Source organism: Lygodium microphyllum, chromosome 26, assembly GCF_053477565.2.
Source record: "Lygodium microphyllum isolate KBCC chromosome 26, Lygodium_microphyllum_v1.1.10, whole genome shotgun sequence".
NCBI classification, from domain to species: Eukaryota; Viridiplantae; Streptophyta; class Polypodiopsida; order Schizaeales; family Lygodiaceae; genus Lygodium; species Lygodium microphyllum.
In genome coordinates, this window is record NC_141160.1 from 29,327,448 (window position 1) to 29,349,461 (window position 22,014).

Sequence of the window (22,014 nt, forward strand, 5' to 3'; positions counted from 1 at the left end):
CCACCTTCTGCTCCTCCTGCCCCTCCCTCTCTTCTTCCTCACCTCCCTTCCCCCCTCTGCCTCCCTCCTTCCCCTCCTCCCTCCGCCCTCCTTCCACTCCTTCCCCCCCTCGGCGTCTCGGCGCCTCCCTCCCCGCGCCGCCCACGTCTGCCATGCCGCCCCGCTCTCCTGTCTCCCCTCGACGCCTCTGTCAAGATTGTGGGAGAGAAGGAAGGAGTCTCACTTGTAGCTTTCTCACTTGCACAATGAGGGAATACACACAAAGGTGCAGGCTAAAAACAGTTTTCCTCTTCTTAGTTGTGTAAGCCAAAAAGAACTCTAGTACAGAGAAATAGAAGAACCCTATATATGGGTCTCAAACCAAACTCAACTAACTAAGGTGGCATACTAACTGAGCCACGAACTAGAGTAGATAAGGATAGTTGTCATCTAGCTATTATTCATGGGCGGTGTACCAACCGCATCTACAGCAGCTAACAAGTCAGTGACATAAATGCACAACGGTCACCCTGGCATATCACGAGTGGAGCTCGATATCTCAACACTCCCCCTCGAGCTCAATCCCAATTCCTACACACCAAGCAGGTTTCTAAACTTGCGCAGCTTCTCTATGCCCAACACCTTTGTAAATATGTCAGCTACCTGATCCTCTGTGCTGACATAAACTAGATCAATAAGACCTAGTAAAACCCTCTCTCGCACATAGTGATAATGCACCTCAATGTGCTTTGTTCTAGCATGATAGACTGGGTTATTTGCCAAGTGTATACTACTCATGTTGTCATAATAAATGACAACTGGCCCATCTGTAGGCTGATGCATATCATAAAGTAGCTTATGCAACCAAGCTACCTCACATGCAGCCATTGCTGCACCCCTGTACTCAGCCTTTGTGCTCGACAACGCAACTGTAGGTTGTTTCTTGCTGCTCCAAGTGACTACATCACTCCCAAAAGAGAACACATATCCACTGGTAGATCGTCTATCATAAATACTACCAACCCAATCAGCATCAATGTATCCATGCAACTATATCTGAACCCCAGTCTCATAAAATAGTCCATACTGCAATGTGGACTTCACATACCTGAGTATGCGTCTAGCCGCATCCAAATGCAATTTCCTTGGAGCCTGCATAAACTAACTTACCAATCCAACAACATAGCTCAAATCTGGTCTGGTAATAGTCATATAAATCAAACTTCCTACTGTGCGTCTGTACATAGTAGGGTCTTCCCGAAGCTCACATGCATCTACGCTCACCTTCACATTCTGCTCCAAAGGAACTGAAATAGGCTTACAACCTGTCATCCCATATTTGGACAGCATGTCCAATCCATACTGCCTCTGCAAGAGCCATGTTCCACTTGGTGATCTAATCACCTCAATGCCCAAGAAATAACGCAGCTCTCCCAAATCCTTCATCTCAAACTTCTGTCTCAATAGCATTTTCACATGAATGATATCTTCATCACTATCATCTGTCATAATCAAATCATCAGAAGAGAAGAAGAGAGGACTCTTGTTAGCCACACACCAAAGAATAAGCTTCCATTCACTTTGTGAACTTTATATACAAGCCCCAAAATCCCATGGGCACCCATCCCTTTTTACATGATCGAGTGTTGTGGCAAGGTCCTTTTTCCTATTTCCCTCTTCTTGCATCATGCCTTAAGCCCACACCTGTCTATTCTTTTACAAATGGCACAGGAGGGAGCCTGACGCTCTTTTATAAGAGTTTTTAGAGTTTTTTTAGGTGTCTTCCATTTAAAATTGTGCTTTTTGCCTCACCTTAGCTTTAGGGGCCGCCTTTGCGCCTTTGCTCTTTTTCTTTCCTTTTTTCGCTCTTTGCTTCATATTTCTGCCATCTCGAATTGAGGTTAACAATAGGCTTTACTGTATGTCTAGCATCCTGTCCAACACCTTGGCCATGTGTACCAATTACTGTTGTAGGCTATTCAACTGCTTGTGCAGAAGCACATGGTTTCTCTTGGAATATAACCATGCTTATCTCTACCACCTTCTTAGGTTGCCTATGCATCTTGTCTTCATGGAAGACTACATCATGGCTGCGGATGACTTTCCGTGCTTGTGGATCCCAGAGGTGGTAACCCATCTTGTGTGCATCTCCATAGCCAAGGAAAATACATTTGACACTCTTAGGATCCAACTTAGTCCGCTTGTCCTTGGGCACATGGCAGAATGCCTCACATCCAAAGACACGTAGATGTGCATAAGACAGAGGTTTTCCAGTCCATACCTCCTCTACAACCTGAAAACCCAAACTATTGGAATGTGATGTATTGATGACATGCACAGCTGTACTGATTGCCTCAACCCAAAAGCTCTATGGTAGGCCTGCATGGCTAAGTATATTGCGTACATGCTCCTACATGGTTCTATTCATCTACTCAACCAAACCATTATGGGGTGGGGTATAGGGGGCAGTCAACTAATGGTTAATACCCCTCTCGTCACATAGCTACTCAAAGGCACGTAACACATATTCTCCCCCATTGTCAATCTTAAGGCAGTTTAGCCTATGCCTAGTCTGGTTCTCAACCAATGCAAGCCATCTCTGAAACACAGCCAAGACATTTGACTTAAGCTTAATGGGGTAAGCCGAGACTTTACGTAAAAAATCGTAAATGAACATCACAAAATACTTTGCACCACCCATAGACTAGCATGGCATGGGCCCGGAAACATCCGAATGTACCAATGCTAGGGGCTCACTCATGCATGTCCTACCAAACTTCTTATGTGTATTCTTAGTTTGTCTGTCAAACTTCTAATGTGTATTCTTAGTCTGTCTACCATAAAAACAATGCTCACATGAATCAAAACATGCATAGTCAAGGGGCAGTAAGTACTGCAAACCAGAAAGCATTTTCATTCCTTTCAAGGACATATGGTCCAAATGGGCATGCCAATGAGATACATGTGGGATGGAATTGACTGATAAAACATGGTCAATAGAGGACCCATCAACTACAAGAGGATAGAGGCTGCCAGCCGTGGCACCTCTAGCAAGCACAAGTTTGCCACATGTAATCTTCCAAGCAGAATCTCCAAATGAAACATGAAATCCAGTATCATTAATCTGCCTTGCACACATAAGACTGCATGTAAGTGCAGGTATATGACGTACATCCTGTAACAAAAAAGTATTGCCAGTAGAGAACTGTAGTCGTACATCCCTAATGCCAACAATAGCAAGTGACCTGTCAATCACCCAAGCGAACTGAACCAGAGACAATGTGGTAGGAGTGAAACCATTCACGGTATGGTGTAACATGAAATGAAGTACCATAATCCAAAAGCCAGCACTGTGCATACATCGAGTGAACCTTAGTCAATGGTGTAGAATCACAAGAACTAGCTGCAAGTATGTACTCCCCATCAGAGTCATTAGTCTGCAAGACATTGATTTCCTCTACTTTCACACTAGATTTTGTAGGTACCATGTTGCGAACAGATGACTTTTCTTGTACTTTGTATTTCCCTTTCTATTTGCACTTCTCATTTCACAACTCATGACATTGTGGGCAGATGTGACCCTTCTTGCTGCAATGATGACATGTTAGATTAGCATTTCTCCCACGAGACTTAGTGCGCGACTTACCATGCAACTTAGACCTAGACTTCTGTGAGTCTCTGCCACGGCCATTCCCATGATCGTTATTTCCATTACCATCTCTACCTCTAATAGTCAAAGCATGCGACACACGAGAGGCATCCAAGTTCTTATGATTAATCTCTTATTGTAAAAGAGTAGTCTCTGTATTAAGCAAGTTCAAAAGAGTAGCAGGAGCACATAAGACAGTGCAGAATACATCCCATGACTCACTTAGAGTCCCAAGAAAAAACAAAGGAGTAACCTCATCATTAAAGGTAATGCCCTGCAAAGTCAAGTTCTTGATAATAGCATGGAATTGGCTCAAATGAGCAGATATCGCCATATTCTCCTTTATGCGCAAGTCCATAAGTTGGTTCAGCCAATACATCTGACTTGCTGGACTTTTCTTGTCATAGAGGTTCTTGTCATAGAGGTTCTTAATTTTATCCCAAAGTTGCCAAGCACTCTGTGCTTCTTCAACCACATTGTAATGCACCTGTTCAATGAGAGACAAGATGAGGGTGGACTTGCATAACTCATCAAGCTCATCCCATTCGTCATCAGTCATAGTTTCAAGTTGCTCGCTATGTATTCTTAGTGGCTTGATCTAAGACTTCCACACCAATACTTGCCAAACTTGGCTCTTTCAATAGGCATAATTCGTACCATCAAGCTTGGTGATGTTGAAGATACCACTGTCAGTGAAAGAAGATGCCATATTGCAGTTCAAAACTACTTGCTGTTTTCTGCTGCTGTAAATAGCCAAAATACCACCAAAACCAAGGCAAAATGACCATGAACCGATAGCTAATGATGTTGTCCATTAAGTACCATTAAAAGTATATAAAGTTTGGATGATTCAACATGAAAATTCCACGTCAGTCCATGCATAACTGCTTGTTATAATAAATTACAGCCAAGTATAATGAGAGCAAACTATAGGTAAAATGAATGCACCAAGTCAGCCACTAACTGTTAAAGCATAACCGGCATCGAGCGGGCATAAATCAACAAGTGACAGTCATACAGACATTGAGCAAACACCCAAGCATGTCAAAATAATTCATTAGTAAGCCGGCACACCCCCTGTATAATAGGGCAATGTGTACACAACACTGGCAAGACCTGACACAAAGAGATGTATGCTCAGGGAGTACAAAGCCCAAATTAGCCCAAGTACATCTGTGAGGACCATGGCATATCAATCATGCAACATCCAAGTGAAGATCCCAGTCTCAAGTATCCAAATGCTTAAGTAGCATAAACTTCCTGCTCAATGTATGTCAAGCATATCAAGATGCTCCCACTGGCACAAAAGCCGTAAATATCAAGCAAAGAAGCTCGACAAGGGCATATGATAGCACCAGTGCTAGAAGATCCAAGATCAAGCATCAATAAGACTTCAGAAGCATATAGGCCATGTAGCATCCGTACATAGCATCCATAGACATCAAGTACATCCAAATTGTAACTCTAGCAAGTTGAGAAATAGCCAAAGTAAGCTCTGGGCAAGCCAAAGTAAGGCTCAATAGCATCCAACTCCAAACAATGTAACCGGCATGTAGTAGTGGCATAGGCCTAGCATGTCAAGACAAGTCGGATATAAACAAAGTACATGCCATAACTACATCACAGATGAAGATTCAAATGCTATACAAAGAGAGCTCAAGCTCAACCAATGATTCAAGAGCAAATCCAAGCTCTATGTCGATCCCCAAGAGTCACTACATTAATGTATACATCCAAGACATAGCACGAATGCAATAGGCATATCCAAACATAAGCAAAAGAGCTTCAACCCTAAATATTCTAGTAGCAAATAAACATCCAAAACTAAGCAAACAGTGGCTAATCCAAGCTCAAAACCATAAACAAACCATAGGCATACTTTCCCATATGTATAGTCACCAATCGTGCATAATCAAGCATCAAATAACTATGTAGCATGAGCATAAAGTGTAATGACAGGGGGCTGCCTGCCTGTGTAAAATAGTCAATGACTGAGAAAATTCAGTCCCAAAAGCATCTCATATCATAGGCATACATTCCTCTAGCATTCGGGGAGCATTTAGGACCAATCGAGCAACCAATGTCAATGCCAAAGTGGCCCAAACATAAAATGCTAATGTAGCACTACTGTGGGCTGCCAATTGCCATCACTTGTCTTTGTTGAGACAATTGGAATGCAACTATGTAGCCTTATTCCGCAATGGTACACTGTGCTCAATGTCCTAGTTGTACATATCCATGTATGATAATGTATCTATCACAATGACATTAGTTTGAAGCAAGGATTCCAAAATGTAAATGTGTTGTGTCCTAGTAGGAAGCTTTAGTATGCATGACTTGTGAGCTTGGAAAATGTCAAGTACTTAACCTCTCTTGAGAACAAACTTGACAACTTTTGTGTGATTATCAATGACAACAGTGAACAATGTTGTATCCTTCTTTTTATACAAATCTTTCTACACTAACTCGAGCGAGTGTCTATTGCAATCACTACAAGTAACATGTGGATAGTACTCTTGCACAATTATGGCAATATTTTTGTAATTATTTGCATTGTCCGTAACCACTTGCATCACATGGTGAGGCTCTATCTCTTCAATGGCTTTAAATAAGATCTCCACAATTTAATTGCATAGATTGATTTTCCTTGTGCTACCTATGGCTTTTAAGAAAGTCTCCTCCCTTTGATAAAACCAACACGATGTTTATTAATGGACTTATAATTGAACATTGGACCGATTGTCTAATACAATGGTATATCCACTCACGTACAAGTTTCCTAGAAGGATCCTCTCCATTTATGTTTCTTCAAAGAGAGACATGTGAAAACTCTTATGGGTGAAGGTTTGATGGGCACTCACTTTATTCTTAGAGGAGCAATTTCACCCATTATGCCATGCTTGCAACTTTGAAAAGTTAGAAGCAAGTAGTATTTGAGAGGCATTTACTTGATTAACAAGGTCATTGTGTGAGTCAAACATATCAACCTCAACACATAAAACTCTTGAAGTGAAACCCCTCTTACTTTCATAGTGCTCTCAAATGACTCTAGTTGCTTGTTTGGTGGTTGGGTGTGGATAGACATGCATAGACTTCTTTTTTACACTACCACAAAAGTGCACCATGCGACTTTATGATGTGATATAAGTTACACTCCCAAGCACATACCCACCTGCAAATGGCCACTTTATTCCTAATGACCTATTTTTTGAGTTAGGATGTGACTTTACACTATATTAGTTAGATGAAAAAGCACATTGTTGTCTTTGAAATCTTGGGAATCAGTGCCCTTGTATTCCCATACACTATAATTCACACGAAGCTAACAAGTAAGTGATTACTGATGTATAATGCTACTAGCCACATCGAATGTTCATAATAGCACAAAATCAGCAAACAAGCAATATAACAATCCATGGAACAATCAATTGTTTAAATTTTAACCATAAATATAAAAAATCAAGTACAAATGCAAATTAGAATGTGTACACTCACATGTGAATGCTATCACTACCATCATTTCAATGGATACACACACCACTGATGTTTGCAAATCCCAAATTGGTAAAGCCTTTATAGGTATGATCAAGACCTTGTTTGTGAATGTTTTAGCCCAAGTAACCATTAATTGTATATATCCTTACCTTTGAAGAGTTCTATTAGGCATGGCTGCCCATTAGTAATATATTTCTTCAAATAGTCCCTCTCCCCCCAATCAATACTACATATAGTTGCATTCCACCAACTAAAGCTTGGCCAACTTCTTGATGGTTATCTTTGATTTACACCTTCGCATCTTTTCCTTTTACTTAAACCCTTTGGGATTGGCACAAACAAGCAAGCCCTTCACGTCCCTGGCAAAGTTAACCGAATATTACCATGTAATTGACCTAAACGACTTTGGCTCAATCAGCGCCCGTGCTCTCACAAAATCCTTTCCACTCTCAGAGCTCTTTGCTCTAGGTTTGTGATATGAGAAACTAGGGTTTAGGATATGGCGGCTCATTGGCGTACTGCTGTCAGACAATGCTGGGATCGATGCGTGCTCTTCAGTCAGTTCTGCTGCGGCGTTCATGTCTTCACCACACACGTCGGGCAGATCCATCAGGTACGACGTTCTCTCTCTCTCTCTCTCTCTCTCTCTGTGCCCACAAATCTTGATTCTTAAAAGGTTCTGTGAAATGCTGTGATTTTTTCTTCCTCACGGGACAGGTTCTCGGCCCCAGCATGCTTCCTACATTTAGTGTCAACGAGGACGTCCTTGTCGTCGAGCGCTTGTCAACGAAATTTCATGGAGTGAAGCCAGGCGATGTGGTGATGGCCTTGTCGCCTGAAAACCCCAGGACTCTCGTGTGCAAGCGCATATTGGCTGTCGAAGGAGACAGTGTTGCCTCCTTGCTGCCGAACAGTGGAGGCCTTGTTCAGCACATCATTGTATGTGCGCGTTTCTAGCTTGTCTCACTGTGTGTATCATATTCACCATGAATCACAATCTGTACACGTGCATTCACTGCAGATTCCCAAAGGGCATGTGTGGTTACAAGGTGACAATGCACTGAACTCCACCGATTCCAGACATTATGGTCCAGTTCCCTATGCATTACTGCAAGGCAAGGTTTGCCTGAGGGTGAGGGTTATCTTGCTACATTAGATATCTTTGTATGTAAATGTGATGGTGATTGAGATTGTAATGTACCTTTCTACAAATCTTGACAGATTTGGCCACCTGGTGGTTGGAGCAGCTTTTAGATTTGCTCCAGGTTTTTGCTTGGTCATAGTGTGATCTGTAGAGGAAAGTGAAGTAAAAGCTGTGCTCCTAACAAGGTACATACATGTATATACCTTAGAACTGAATGTTGTCATTTAAACATGACTTACATGAATGGTCATTCTTTCAAAATGTATATCTGCAAAAAGCTTTTGCCTAGAATTCTTCATCATAGTAGCAAAATGGTTACTCAATTCTCTTAAAGCTTTGGTGATTTTAACTACACATGTGAATCATATCTTAGTAAGTAATAGCTGGTTAACATGTTGAACAGTATGAAACTCTAGCTCATTTTCACTCCAAGACATTTTGTAATTTGGTAGCTTGACCACATTCATTGATAAGATGATTTGATTATGTGTCATAAAACACAGCCTTTGATTTTGAAAGCTCAATCCTAATGACCTTAATATAGAAGTTGAATATGGATACTTGGTATGAATTAAGTGAGAGAAGAGACTCATGAAAGTGTCTTCCTCTCTCCAAGTATTTGTGATACAATACAATAAGAATATATGAGAGTGAGAAACAAAGCATGAGCAAAGAAACATATGCTTGATATTGAAAGAGATAAACAAGAAAGCAAGAACAAAAGAACTCAACAAATGATGAAATGGGCCATGGAATTCTTATACTAGAGCTTAAGAAGATGCATGCAAGCCATAGAGGTTGTGGTAACTCTTGAGTGTCTCTAGTCTCTCTCTCTCTCTCTCCACATTTGATGTAGATGTATAATGAATGAAGAGTGGAGATGAGGCTTCTATAAATAGGCCACGGGGCGAGGCTTGAGGCAAGTGAGTTGGATATAAAGAAAGTCCAAATGCCCACTCAAGGGCTTGTTCATATGTTCTAATAAAAGCAATATAAGACCCCAAAAACGTACTAAGGATAATATCCTCTTGTAGATGATGGGTGACAAGTACAATTAATATACAATGGGAGAACAACAAGCCCCTAACAACCATTACCATCTATCGTAGCATAGTATTGACTTGCTTGAAACTCGTATTGCCATAGTATTTACATTAATCACAAGTAGAGAAGACCATGGTTACTTGAGTAGTGGTGGTTCAGTCACCACCAAGGCGTCTCAAAAAGACATAAGTGTCAGTGTAGATTATACCAAGACTTGAAAAAGCAGAGAGGAGAAATAGTTAAATTTCGATGATCGTCATGAATCAACTTTGCAAAAAGCACATCATGACCATGGATTTCTTGCCTTTGATGACATCATCGATGGTGTCTGCTCATGCAGAGATGGACTAAGAGCAAATACAGTTTCTTTATCTAGCCTCTTGTCATAAAGCTAAAAGGCCAATCAACTCTAGAGTTTACTGTGACGGATAGCTTTGGGGGATATAAAAGCCATGTTTAGGCTCCATTGCACCTAGGTCCTAAATATGAATGAGGTGATGCCACCACTTCCTCACACTTTCTCTGACATTGGAAAGTCTTGAGGGATAAGGCCACACTAACGCTTCAAGGTGATTCTATGTTCACCATGGCATTGATTAGTTGACTAGAATTTGAATTAGAATCTTAAGATGACGAAGAGTTGGTGGAAGCCTTGTCTTTTGTCTTCTTGTGCTTTTGAAGAGCTACTAGCTTTTTGCACTTTCTAGGATGCTTCTTAGCATGAAAGTAGCATTGCCTCTTCTTTGTGTCTTCCTTTTGTAAGGCAGTGAATACTTAATTAATGACACTGTTAGATAGATCATAGAGATGTTCCTTGGAACTTATGTGTCAATAACGTGGAGGTCATATGTTGGATATCAACGAGTCAGATGATGTTTAGGCTTATAAGGCATTCGCTATGCTATCATGCTCCAAGGGTAACTTAGAGATTATAGTTGCACCAAATAAGCTTTAAGAAGGGTAAATTGAAGGTTGCAAAGCTAGTTTTGAATCTAAGTCTCTCAAAGGATGACTTGAAATTAGCTTTAGAGAGTGATGATTAGGATGGTTAATCAAGCCTCATGTTGGTCGAGTCTCACACATAAATTTTAGTATTTTTAACACCTTAGAAGTCGCTTCACAAGTGGTTGCGTTTGTTATGGGGACATATATTTTTGAAACCCCACTTAACATATGGATTAATTTTTAATCATATGGTTAAGTAAATGTTGCTTATCGGAGATGTAAATGGGGTTAGAGTAAATTTACGAGCCAAGGACGCGAGAAAATCATGAGATGTCAAAGGCAAAAGTTGCTATAAGTCATGTTGCACAAGTTTCTTGGTGGTATCTGGTGCTAGTTGTTAACCTAGGTCATTCATTTGGTCATAAGTGTCAGTTTTGGTGATACTAGGGAAGTGATTTTAATGATATCTAACACCAATTTGATGGTTAAAGATGGCACAGAGACACTCGGGAATGGAAGTTGCCTAGTCAATTTAATTATTGACCGGCCAGATTATTTTTCAAGGCACCGAAATAATTATTAGATTAATTTTAAGTATTTAAAGACTGAAAATTAATATTTAATTATAGATAATACTGGAAAAACCATTTGGGAAGGTTGCTACTTGTCAAAAATGCCAATGCAAGATTGAAGAACATCTTTAGAGGTTGAAGAGAGACATTTTAGTGCATTCGGTCTGCAAAAGAGGGAGGCGATAATGTTGCTCTGATTTACAGCCATTGGAGAACCTTTTGAGGCAGCTACGGATAGGAGAAGACTAATCAATAGCATATGATAGCATCTGCAGGTTGTTGAGACAAGGCAATTGTTAAGAGTTATTCCGTGGACTGGTAGGCAGTGCCACATGATAAGCCGCTACGTGGTAGCAGTCAGATTGTATCGGTCGGTTGCATTTAATGCAGTTGATGTAATCAATTATGGAGATTTTTTTGACCTATAAATAGGTTGAGTTTCCAACAGTCTTGGCATATTGTGTCTGACAGTTTTTAGCATGCAGAGTGGGGAGATTGCTCTTGGGGTTGATGGAGATCGAGATTCTCGAGGTGGAGACAGACGCAAATATTTTCTCTATATCCTTGTATAATTTTGTATCCTTATACAACATTCTTCACTGCAGATTTTTTGCTTTTCATTCTGGTTCTCTCTCTCTCTTTTCTCTCTGTTCACTCTTTGTCATGGTCATTCGCTTCCGCATTGCTTCACTTTTACATGGTATTAGAGTATTGAAGGACTGACCTAGGATGGATCTATCCGAAGAGGAGTTTTGAATGCGACACAAGGGTGTGTTTTTAGCGTTTAAGTGCGAACAGGAGGGTTGCGTATTAGAACAAGGTTGAGGCGAGCGCAGGTGTGCGAGAAAAGAGAAGATTTGCTAAAGCTGTTATTTTTATTGTTAGACAAGTGTAGATTTTACCTTTTACAGGTGAAGAAAAAATGAGACGAGTGAACCACAGTCTTAGCAGTTGTATTTTTAGAGTTAGAGGGGGTTGCTTTTTGTGTTTTGTATAGTCATTGTAGGTAAAGATGTCTTATAAGGCCGAGACAAAGTTTTAGGCAATCATGGTCCGGAAGGTGCTTGTTCTATCGGCTTTTCCTTCAGTTCAAAAGCTCAATGGTGAGAACTACCGCATCTGGCAGGTCATGGTGCTTGCCATATTGAAGTGCTATGATTTGGCGGAGCTTATTATGGAGGCTATCAATCGTCCTTCGTGAGACCAGTCCAGACTCTCTTCCAGTGAGAAGGCAAGTTGGCAAAGGCTCAGACGCATTGAGATAAACTCAATGCTCGCATTCGCTCGCTTTTTTTTCTCTCATGTACTACAATTGTTCTCTCTCACATAGAGCATTTGATGGTGGCTAGGGAGATATGGTTGGAGTTGGATCAGATGTATAATCGGATGACCGTCATGAAGCTAGTTTCTTTGGAAGTGCAAATGAGGACTATGAGTGTCAATAAGTCATCATCCATGTGAGAGCATATCAACAAGCTAAGGGAGCTTCAAATGCAGGTTCAAAATGTAGGGAATGTGAACACTTTTGAAAATATGGGAATAACTCTTCTTTTCATGGTTATCGGCCTCGCTTCAGTGGTTTATATTCCGTCTTGATTGTCTCAGGGCGGTTTGAGACTCTTCGGTGAGAAGAGTTTTTTTCTATGGTCTTGGACCAAGAGGAGCAGTTGAAAGGAACCGTTGCTTTGAAATTTGAACCTTTGGTTGGTCAATCCTCTCAGAAGAAGGAAAAGGACCAAAAGAAGAAGAAGAAAGACAAATCTAAGAAGGACAAAGACAAGGAGTCTACTTGTCACATTTATGGCAGAAAAAAGGTTGCTAAAAGAAAGATTGTCCCGATAAGGAGAAGAAGGAGCAGAAGGAGAAATCTTCAAAGGATTTCAGAGGGGTGGTTGCTTCCTTATCAGTCGCTTTTCTTCATTCGGAGTTGGTTGAGGATTCGACCTTGTTGGCTTCTGATGAGTGGTGTCTCTAGGTATATAACTCCGTCTTTAGCAGGTGTTACTCACTTGCGGCCTTCTCATGGTCAGACTCTTATTGGAGATAGTTCGTCTATTCTTAGTCAGATACAGGGGAACATGCATGTTTTTTCAGATGGGCATGGTGGTGCCCATGCATCTAAGGTACTTTATGTGTAGGCTTTGGGGTATCATCTTCTCTTGGTGCACAAGATTTGTGCCCTCCGTCTCTTGGTCGAATTTGATGTCGATTCTTTTCGGATTCTTGATTGAAGATTGAGAGCGGTTCTTTCTTCAGGTTATGAGGAGAATGGAGTCTACAAGTTGTTGTTTTCTTTTGCCTTGATTTCTTTTCTTTTTACCTCTCAAACTCAGTCTGAGCTTTGGCATGCCCGGTTTGGTCACCTCAATTATGAATACCTTCGAAAGGTGTCTAAGGACCACTTTGTTCGAGGTTTGTTGGATATTGTGGTGAGTTAGTAGCCTTGTGTATCTTGCATCCGTGGGAAGCAGACTCGTGATGTTGTTCCCAACAAGGCTTTGAGACGGTCTTCAGTACCTTTAGAGCTTGTTTCTACAATCTTTGTGGACCGATGAGAACAGAATTCCTTCGAGGGAGTTTGTATTTCTACAAGCTGTTCAACAAGGCAACATAAGTAAATGATTGATTTTCTTCAGTACTTCGTGTAGAAAGTTTGAATTTTCTCTCTCCTCAGCATTCTCTCTTATCTTCTAGCCTTTCTATAGCCTTGCTTTGAAGATTTCACCATTGAGATCACCAGAGGTTGAGAAATTTCAGATTTCTTTGTTGTAAATCCTAATCTATATCAAAAATTAGGGTTTAGCAGTAGCCTTGAGAAGTGTGTCAAAAATTGAAAGCTCCAGGACTTTGATTCAATAGGGTTGAAGTTGTTTTTAATCAAATTTAAGTGGAGGGACCAACAAATCAATGAATTTGGGGCATTTTCCATCTCAATCAAAGCGGGTGAAGACCAATTGATTGTCCGAAATAAGAGGCAAATCAGATTGAAGACTTGTTAGTGATTTTGGATAGCAAGGGGAGTTGGAATATTGAAAAGGATTGGGAGAATTCCATTGTACATCAACTTTTTCTTCAATTAAGTTAAAAAAAATACCAAAAGGGGTGCCAGCTCTGGGGCCAACAGGGTGCCTATGTCGAAGATTGTAAGTTAATTTGCATTTCTCAGTTTTGCAATAAATGTTATTGTTGTAACTAAGTTGTAATCAGGGAATTACTACCCATCTATGGAAGGATGGCTGATTTCACCATTTGTATAATTTTCTTTAAGATATAATAAAAAAGTGCGAAATGTACTTTGGCATCATTATTATCTCTATTGAGATTTACTTTTTAAAAATTATTTTCATTCCAACTTGATGGATGAGGAGACGGTTGTTAGTGACGAGAAGTTGAGTGTGAAATGAGAAACCATAGCAGGGTTATGGGTACTTCTAGAGAAGGATTAACAACTTGCAAGCACGAAATGATTGTTGTAATATCCTTGCAAGTCCATTGTAACACTTATAATTAGCATGAACTTGTAATGGTATGCTCTTGGGCCTTGTTTATGCTTGTGATTCCTTATTTATGAATGGATTACTACTAAATTGTCTATTGAAGTAGTTCCAAATATCAATTAAAGAAGGTTTCCCTCTCAAAGTTACAGAGGAAGACAGATCAGAAGTGGAGTGTTATAGATGTGGAGAAAAGGGACACATCTCACAAAATTGTCCAAATCCTAGAAGGTCAGTGGATTACAAGCCCTTATGTAGTTGATGCAAAGGAGAGGGACACACTACAAAAGACTGTCCAAGCCCAGCCCCAGTGAAAAACAGTGCTACTGATAGTCCGGCCAAGGCCCAAGAGCCTACCTCCAATTTAGTGGAGTTGGAAGTTGCTGCCATCACTCGTGCAAAGTAGAAGGAACCACCTATCCAGAAAGAAAATAACCCTCCTGCCAGAGCAGTAAAGTTCAATCTTCCACCAGAAGAACAGAACAGAACAGAGCCTGACCCATGCATATGCAATTTTGTTTATGGGCTTCAAATTACCTAGGGTGTGTAGAGTTTCTCTTAAGTCGAGATAGTGCACCCCTTTAGAGTCATAACCGGTAAGGAAAAGCCACCTCTCTCTTATCCTATTGACTTACTTGGTATTTACTTTTTCCCTGCGGGAATATATGCAGCAAGATCATGCTAATGCTAGGAAAAAAGTGATGACATGCAAGGCCGGTTAAAAAGATAGGGGAATGGGTAGGGATTACTTCTTAGCATTGACTTATTGCTTTACATTTATTTTTACTTATTATCTTTAGTACTAACTCAATCATGGCACTCAATCCAAACAAGGTTAGTGTTAGGAATCCGATGACAAGAATGGATTGTATTGAACTTGATTCAAGTTTGAGAGTTGATAAAGCATAGCTGGACAAGCACTCATTCTAAAATTTGAGTTTTAGAGAGTCTATGATGGAATGCAATGTGGCATTGGAGGGTCTTCTATTACAATTGACCTCTCTTGCAGCATGAGAGTAGACCCAACAATAGGATTGACAGAGAGAATAAGAGTAAAAATGGTGTAGAAGTATCTCTTGCGATGAATGGACTAAGAGTTGATGGAGAGTTGAACGGTCCTTCAATCAAGTCCGCTTGTTACAAGAGGTACTTTTACATTTTTTTTTACTCTTATTCTCTCTATCAATCCTATTGTTAGGCTTATTCTTTTATTGCAGGAGAGGTTAATTGTAATAGAGGATCATCTAATGTCTTGTTGCATTCTCTCATAGACTCTTTAGAACTCAATTTTTGGAATGAGTGCTTGTCTAGTCATGCTCTATTAATTTTCACCTTTCAATCAAGATCAATGTAATCCATTCTTCTCTTTGGATTCCTAACACTAAACTTGTTTGGATTGAGTGTCATGATTGAATTGTTGAAAATGGGAGGGGGAGAGAGAGTGAACGCAAGACAATGAGCAAGAGAAGCCAACAATTTCACATTTGAAAGATGTAAGTGCTAGAATGATAGAATGAAAGTGCAAAAGGTCTTAAATAAGTTAGACCTCCCTAACTCAACTAGAGTCCATTTAACTCTAGAACTAACTCTAGAAGGGGTGATACAACTTATTAATGTAGTCGTGTTTACACTACAAACCAACTGACTAAAACATTGGGCATTGCCCATTGAATTGACAAATTCTATCATTGCCTTGCAGTGCCAATGTGATAGAAGTACAAGAAGATAAATCACCAAAGGGTAGTAAGTTCAAGGACTTTCGGAAAGCCTTCAATTTTTTACAAAGAAGTGCTTTGGTGAAAATGTTTGTAACATTTTTTTGTATAGGATATGTATTAAATTGATCTCTCTTGCATAGCATCTCTCTTTGACATAATGATAATGTAGCACAATGTGTTTCATGCGAGCATGAAACTTAGGATTTCGTGTCACTGTAATAGCACTTTGATTGTTAGAAAGAATGGGTGTAGGACCCTCCAAAGAAATTTGTAGATTAGCCAACAATCTACGTAGTTGTAGACATTCCATTGTTGCGATGAAGGTTGTCTTGTACTCAGTCTCACAAGATGAGGTAGCCATTGTAGGCTGTTTCTTACTTAGCCATGAAATGCATGAGCGATGCATAAAGGAATAGTGTCCATTAATAGACTGCCTAGTGTTTGGATCACTAGTTGAATCTGAATCATTGTAAGCTTGAAGATGTAAGTCTCCCCACTTGGGAAATAAGAATGCGTGTGATTGAGTACCTTGCAAATATTTGAAGATCCACTTAATAGCTTGTCAATGCATGGTTTGTGGGCTACGCATATACTTGCTGCTCACTTGAGATACTGCATATTGAATGTTATGTGTGTGTTGCAAAAATAAATAAGATAGCCAACAACTTGGTCGTAAATTGTGACATTAGACATCTCTTCACCATCATGTCTAGATAGCTTTAAGCTTGGCTCCATTAAAGTATTTACAGGTTTACAATCTTGCATATTAGACCTATGTAACAACTTATCCATATCTTGTGATTGTGACATGATGATATCATACTGATTTTGGGTGAACTAAATTCCCAAATAATAGTGTAGATAGCCCATATTTGACATAGCGAATGCATTTTTTAATTCAATCTTAAAGTTTGCAATTTTTCCCTTTGTAGGTCGTGTGAGCATCATGTCATCTATATTCTGTTGTATGAAGACATCGGTGGTCAAGCTGCCTTTGTGAAACAGCAAGCCATGCACTTGTCCAGACAGGTTTTTGGAATTTATCCATCTTGCCCTTGGTCTGTCATATGCAGAGGGCTGGATATCACCCCTTAATCTGTTGGATCAAGACTTTGCTGGTCAAGCTGCCTGTGCCAAGGAGCAAATGATTGTTTAAGATCGTCCTGCACAGTTTAAATGCTTCTTTCTTCGTAATGAGATTGGTGCTCACTTTTCACCATGCTCCAAATCACCCATTAGCTGGTCCATGTTTTCCATGGCAAAATGGTGTTAGAAACGTTGATCACTGAGCTGTTGATGAGTGGTAGCTGCCCAACAACTGTAACAGGCTGGTGGTCTCTCTCCTGTTGACTAAAATAAGTGGTTTTTCTTTCCCACATGGGGTGCACGTTCCAGTGGCCTTTATCATGTTCTCTCTCTATACAGCTTTGCTTAACTGGTGCTGGTCCAGGCAGTTTCTTTGCAGCTTTGGAGTGTTGTTTCCTTGTATGCTTGTCGAGCTGCCTGTGCCAAGGAGCAAATGATTGTTTAAGATCGTCCTGCACAGTTTAAATGCTTCTTTCTTCGTAATGAGATTGGTGCTCACTTTTCACCATGCTCCAAATCACCCATTAGCTGGTCCATTTTTTCCATGGCAAAATGGTGTTAGAAACGTTGATCACTGAGCTGTCGATGAGTGGTAGCTGCTAAACAGCTGTGACAGGCTGGTGGTCTCTCTCCTTTTGACTAAAATAAGTGGTTTTTCTTTCCCACATGGGGTGCACGTTCCAGTGGCCTTTATCATGTTCTCTCTCTATACAGCTTTGCTTAACTGGTGCTGGTCCAGGCAGTTTCTTTGCAGCTTTGGAGTGTTGTTTCCTTGTATGCTGGTCAAGCTGCCTGTACCAAGGAGCAAATGATTGTTTAAGATCGTCCTGCACAGTTTAAATGCTTCTTTCTTCGTAATGAGATTGGTGCTCACTTTTCACCATGCTCCAAATCACCCATTAGTTGGTCCATTTTTTCCATGGCAAAATGGTGTTAGAAACGTTGATCACTGAGCTGTCGATGAGTGGTAGCTGCCAAACAGCTGTGACAGGCTGGTGGTCTCTCTCCTATTGACTAAAATAAGTGGTTTTTCTTTCCCACATGGGGTGCACGTTCCAGTGGCCTTTATCATGTTCTCTCTCCATACAGCTTTGCTTAACTGGTGCTGGTCCAGGCAGTTTCTTTGCAGCTTTGGAGTGTTGTTTCCTTGTATACACAATCACAATCTAGTAGGGGAGTCTCTTGCTTGCATTCCTTTTTACATGCACTAGGGGTGTTGGTGGATCTGCTGTACGTGTTTTTGTGCGGGTTCTTCACGCAGTTGGCTTTTCTTGATACTTGAGTGGTCGTGTCTCTTGAAAGCAACTTAGCCATGACTGTCCATATGCAGTGTGTAGTGTTGAATTGCAGTTTTGTAGATGAGGCAAATAAGGTAGCAGCAGGATCATGATCAGGATGTGAATATAAATTATTGTTGCATGCAGTTCCAACTACACCATCACTTGGGTGAAATAATACGTGGCAGACTTAGCTTGGCGGAGTGGTCATGTGATCACAGCTATTTGAATTGGAACAGACTGAAAAGGACGGTGCTACTCTTGATATGAATTCCAACATATCCTTTGCTCAGAGGTTGGTTTGTTAGATGGCTTATTGATGTGGCGACCCATGCTTGGGTGTTATGATGACGCTAAGGATGCTTAGCTCTTTGCCTGAAGAGCCTGGTGAGTTTTGATATTTTACCAACCTGAAATCCTGAAAGAGCAGCAGCACTTGGCACATAATACTCTTGTTGCATGAGGAGTGCATTTCCTTTTGTGTCAATGAACAGTACACTATTTATTTACTAACTTTAACACTTGTAAAGATTGCTGTTCTTTGTATATTGGATATCCTACATTTCACACTTTTTAAAAAAGCGTGTTAATCTTATGTGGCATGGTGCTGAGTATCTGGTATTATTTGGAGTAAAGCCCTGTAAAGCCATGCATTGTTAAATTCCCATGAGGGCAGGAGCCTTATGCAGCAAACACTTTTGGGCGGTTGGGTTTGGATTTTGGACTGCAGAGATTTTGTGGTCTTGGTGTAAGCATGATAGGTCTTTGGTTATGCAAACTGCATGTTCAGGGTTAAGCCAAACAGTCAGCTAGCCAAATTAAATTAAAGTCAACAACAATAATACCTTAGTATTGGGGCGATGACGATTGGTTTTTAGATAGTGATGCATGGGGATTTGGTTGCCTTTGGCTATCGATGTGTATAAGGTCTCAGAATTCAGAGAGACGTACAGTCGAGTTGTTGCAGTGACCGTCCCTTGTGCAATGATATCATCCTTACTCAGCTGAGCCCTTCAAGGTTAGGTATACTTTGAAAATAGTTTGCTGTGTATGTTAAAAGTTCGCAATGAATCTGATCTGTCTTCTAGGCATGTTTTGCACTCTTTAATGGTCTTGATTGTTAGTTGAATCTGTTCCTGTATCATACCTATTCTGCTGGAGTGGAAATGACGAGTAACAGCAGGTACTGCTGACATGGCTTTCAACTTGAACGATAGCTGTGGCTGCAACCGCAAGGCTGTGCCGAGCTTTTTCACTGGTTGTGCTTTTGGATGACAAAACGTTTACTGATTCACTCTTTGCAACAATGTCGGCCAAATGTTAGTCAAATGAAATTCAGTTAGTGATGATACTTGTTCACAAAGTATTTCCTCTTTTATACTACACACTTACAGCTGGAGGCAAGCAGCTTCTTACATGCTTTGCATTTGTGAAGGCATGTAGTGCATTGTATGTGCTTTGGATTTGCAGATAACTAATCCTTAGCAATTACAGATAGAAATCTGGGAGGTGGGCTTTTAGGGGTCTAGTATTGTAGTCTTATTATTCTTAAGCCTTGATGTTAGTGACTATCCACATCCATTTTGTTAGAAGATTGCCTTCAGGTTGTTGAAATACTCTTTTATCATAAATGGGGGGGTGTATGTTGCATGTTTGTGAAGTCAGATGGGACCTCAAGGTGCTTGGTGGCTTGATTTATATATTATAAATGTGTGCTTGCTTGAGGGAATGCGATATATCAGGTCCTGCACTCGTGCACATGTTGGACAGGATTCTGCTCTGCCTTCAGCCTACATATATATTCATTGCAAGATGTCAGGGTCTCCAAGCAAGTAAAATGTGGGGGCATGAACTCTCATTGCTGTGGAGTCCTTGGAGAAGTGACCTCTACAATGAAGTCAGGATTTCCAAGCAAGAATGTGGGGGCTAAAGTCGTGACTGTCAAGTCCTTGGATGACCTTTACAATGAATGAAGTGGATTGAAAGTAGAGAGATTGGTGTTATCCTGTTACTGTGGATGGGAAAATATCTGGGGCTGGGACTTGACTCCTGATGTGTGTGGCTGGGTATCGAGAGAATAACATCATATTGATTAGTAGAGCAAGCTTATGTCAATTAGTCATTTATGCTAATGATCTTTGTTGGTTGAATGTACGTCTTTAAATAATGATATGATTGGGCCAGTAAACATTCCAATAGGCTTTTGCGTTGCTATTGAGTTTTAAGGATATATAGATTTGGGCTTAAAAAAAGATTAAAGGGAATCAACCTCTTACATTCAATTAAGTATTGCATGGAAATGGATAAGCTGTACATGGTTGACTCAAAGGATGTTATAGGTTATAATTGTAGCTCTCACATGAATAGTAAAGGTGTCTATTGTGGATATGGAACTCAAACATGAACATGTATGGAAAGGAAGGAAAAAGTTGGTTTGAAGAAGGCAAGGCAAACGTTTGTGCACTAGTTGACATATGTCAGGTTGCTTTTATGTAAAAGGCATAGTTAATTTTATGTACAAGATAGCTGTAGAACACAAACTATTGTTAAATGTACAGTCAAAATAACTCAGTAAATACCTAGAATTGGATGTGGAAGCTTCTATGAGAGAGTGTATGTACATAAGCACCTTATAGCTCCTTCAATGAAATCTCTATTTTGCTCTCCCCACCCCTCGCATTTGAGCATTTGTACATCTAGTTGATCACTCTAGGGTTTGCAATTGTATTTGAAACATTAACAACACTAGGGGACTTTGACCGTCTAGAAGGTGAATCAAGGTGGTGGAGAGAACAATACTACGGCTCATTGGTTAGTGAAGAGCAAGAAAACCCTTCGCCAAGAGCCAATGAGTTGATAAAATGGTCCTAGAGGAAGAGGTGCTACCAAATTGCTAAGAAGCAATCCATTTTAATGATGAATGTTGTTCAAAGGCCAAGGGCAATCCATCCAAGTCTAGACCTTGTTTGTGACCTAGGAAATTGAGCATATCAAGTGAGGATATTGAAGCTCCTAATATGCATGTTTCATAGTTATATGTGGTATGTGGTATTTTTTGCTTCTAACATGTTTTGATTGGTACTAATGTTTAACAGAACTCGTTGGTTGATTGGAGCAAAGACTTGGATCATTCATCATTTCTAAGTTGCCCTTCCTTGAGGGGGCTTCATTTCTTGGGAATCTGTCTGCATAATAATGCGTGTGTATCTCTCTTTTTGGTGATTGAGGGGTTGACTTTGGATCCACCATATTCATAGTAAACCACCATGGAATCTCCTTGAATTGTTCCATTTGTGGTAGGCCTACAGACATATCCTTCATACTTTTGTCTTTTTCATTGACACCTACAGGTGGTTGGACTAGCTTGTTTATTTTGTGGTGCATTTATTTCTCATAGGGTCATGGATACATTCCATCAACCTTTTAAAAATGGGTCCAAAGTGGTTTTATTCATCTTTGAATGTCTTAGTAAACTCTTAGTTGAAGCCAAGAAGCACCTTATTTTTAATGGCTTAGTCCATTTGGTGCGACCCTTAGGTCTCTCTTGGTAAGATGATCATTCTTTCTACAGTCTAGCTAGATTATTGGATGGGTAGCTTGTATATACCATT

The 22,014-nt window shown here is 40.3% G+C and overlaps 1 protein-coding gene across 6 annotated transcripts; it reads left to right on the forward strand.

Moving 5' to 3' along the window:
• Window positions 1-7,460: 7,460 nt before the first annotated feature.
• LOC148013096 (mitochondrial ATP-independent inner membrane protease subunit 1a-like) lies at window positions 7,461-21,772 on the forward strand. 6 transcript variants are annotated; one of them, XM_087667647.1, is made up of 5 exons: window positions 7,461-7,736; window positions 7,841-8,062; window positions 8,145-8,238; window positions 8,345-8,452; window positions 21,499-21,772. In XM_087667647.1, the coding sequence occupies exons 1-4, from the start codon at window positions 7,623-7,625 to the stop codon at window positions 8,404-8,406; spliced, it is 492 nt and encodes a 163-aa protein (XP_087523773.1). In that variant the 5' UTR covers window positions 7,461-7,622; the 3' UTR covers window positions 8,407-8,452; window positions 21,499-21,772. The 6 variants fall into 6 exon arrangements, with proteins under 6 accessions (XP_087523773.1, XP_087523774.1, XP_087523772.1 ...); XM_087667648.1 differs by lacking the exon at window positions 21,499-21,772 and adding an exon at window positions 16,973-18,526; XM_087667646.1 differs by lacking the exon at window positions 21,499-21,772 and adding an exon at window positions 18,551-18,949 and having other exon boundaries at window positions 7,462-7,736.
• Window positions 21,773-22,014: the final 242 nt, after the last annotated feature.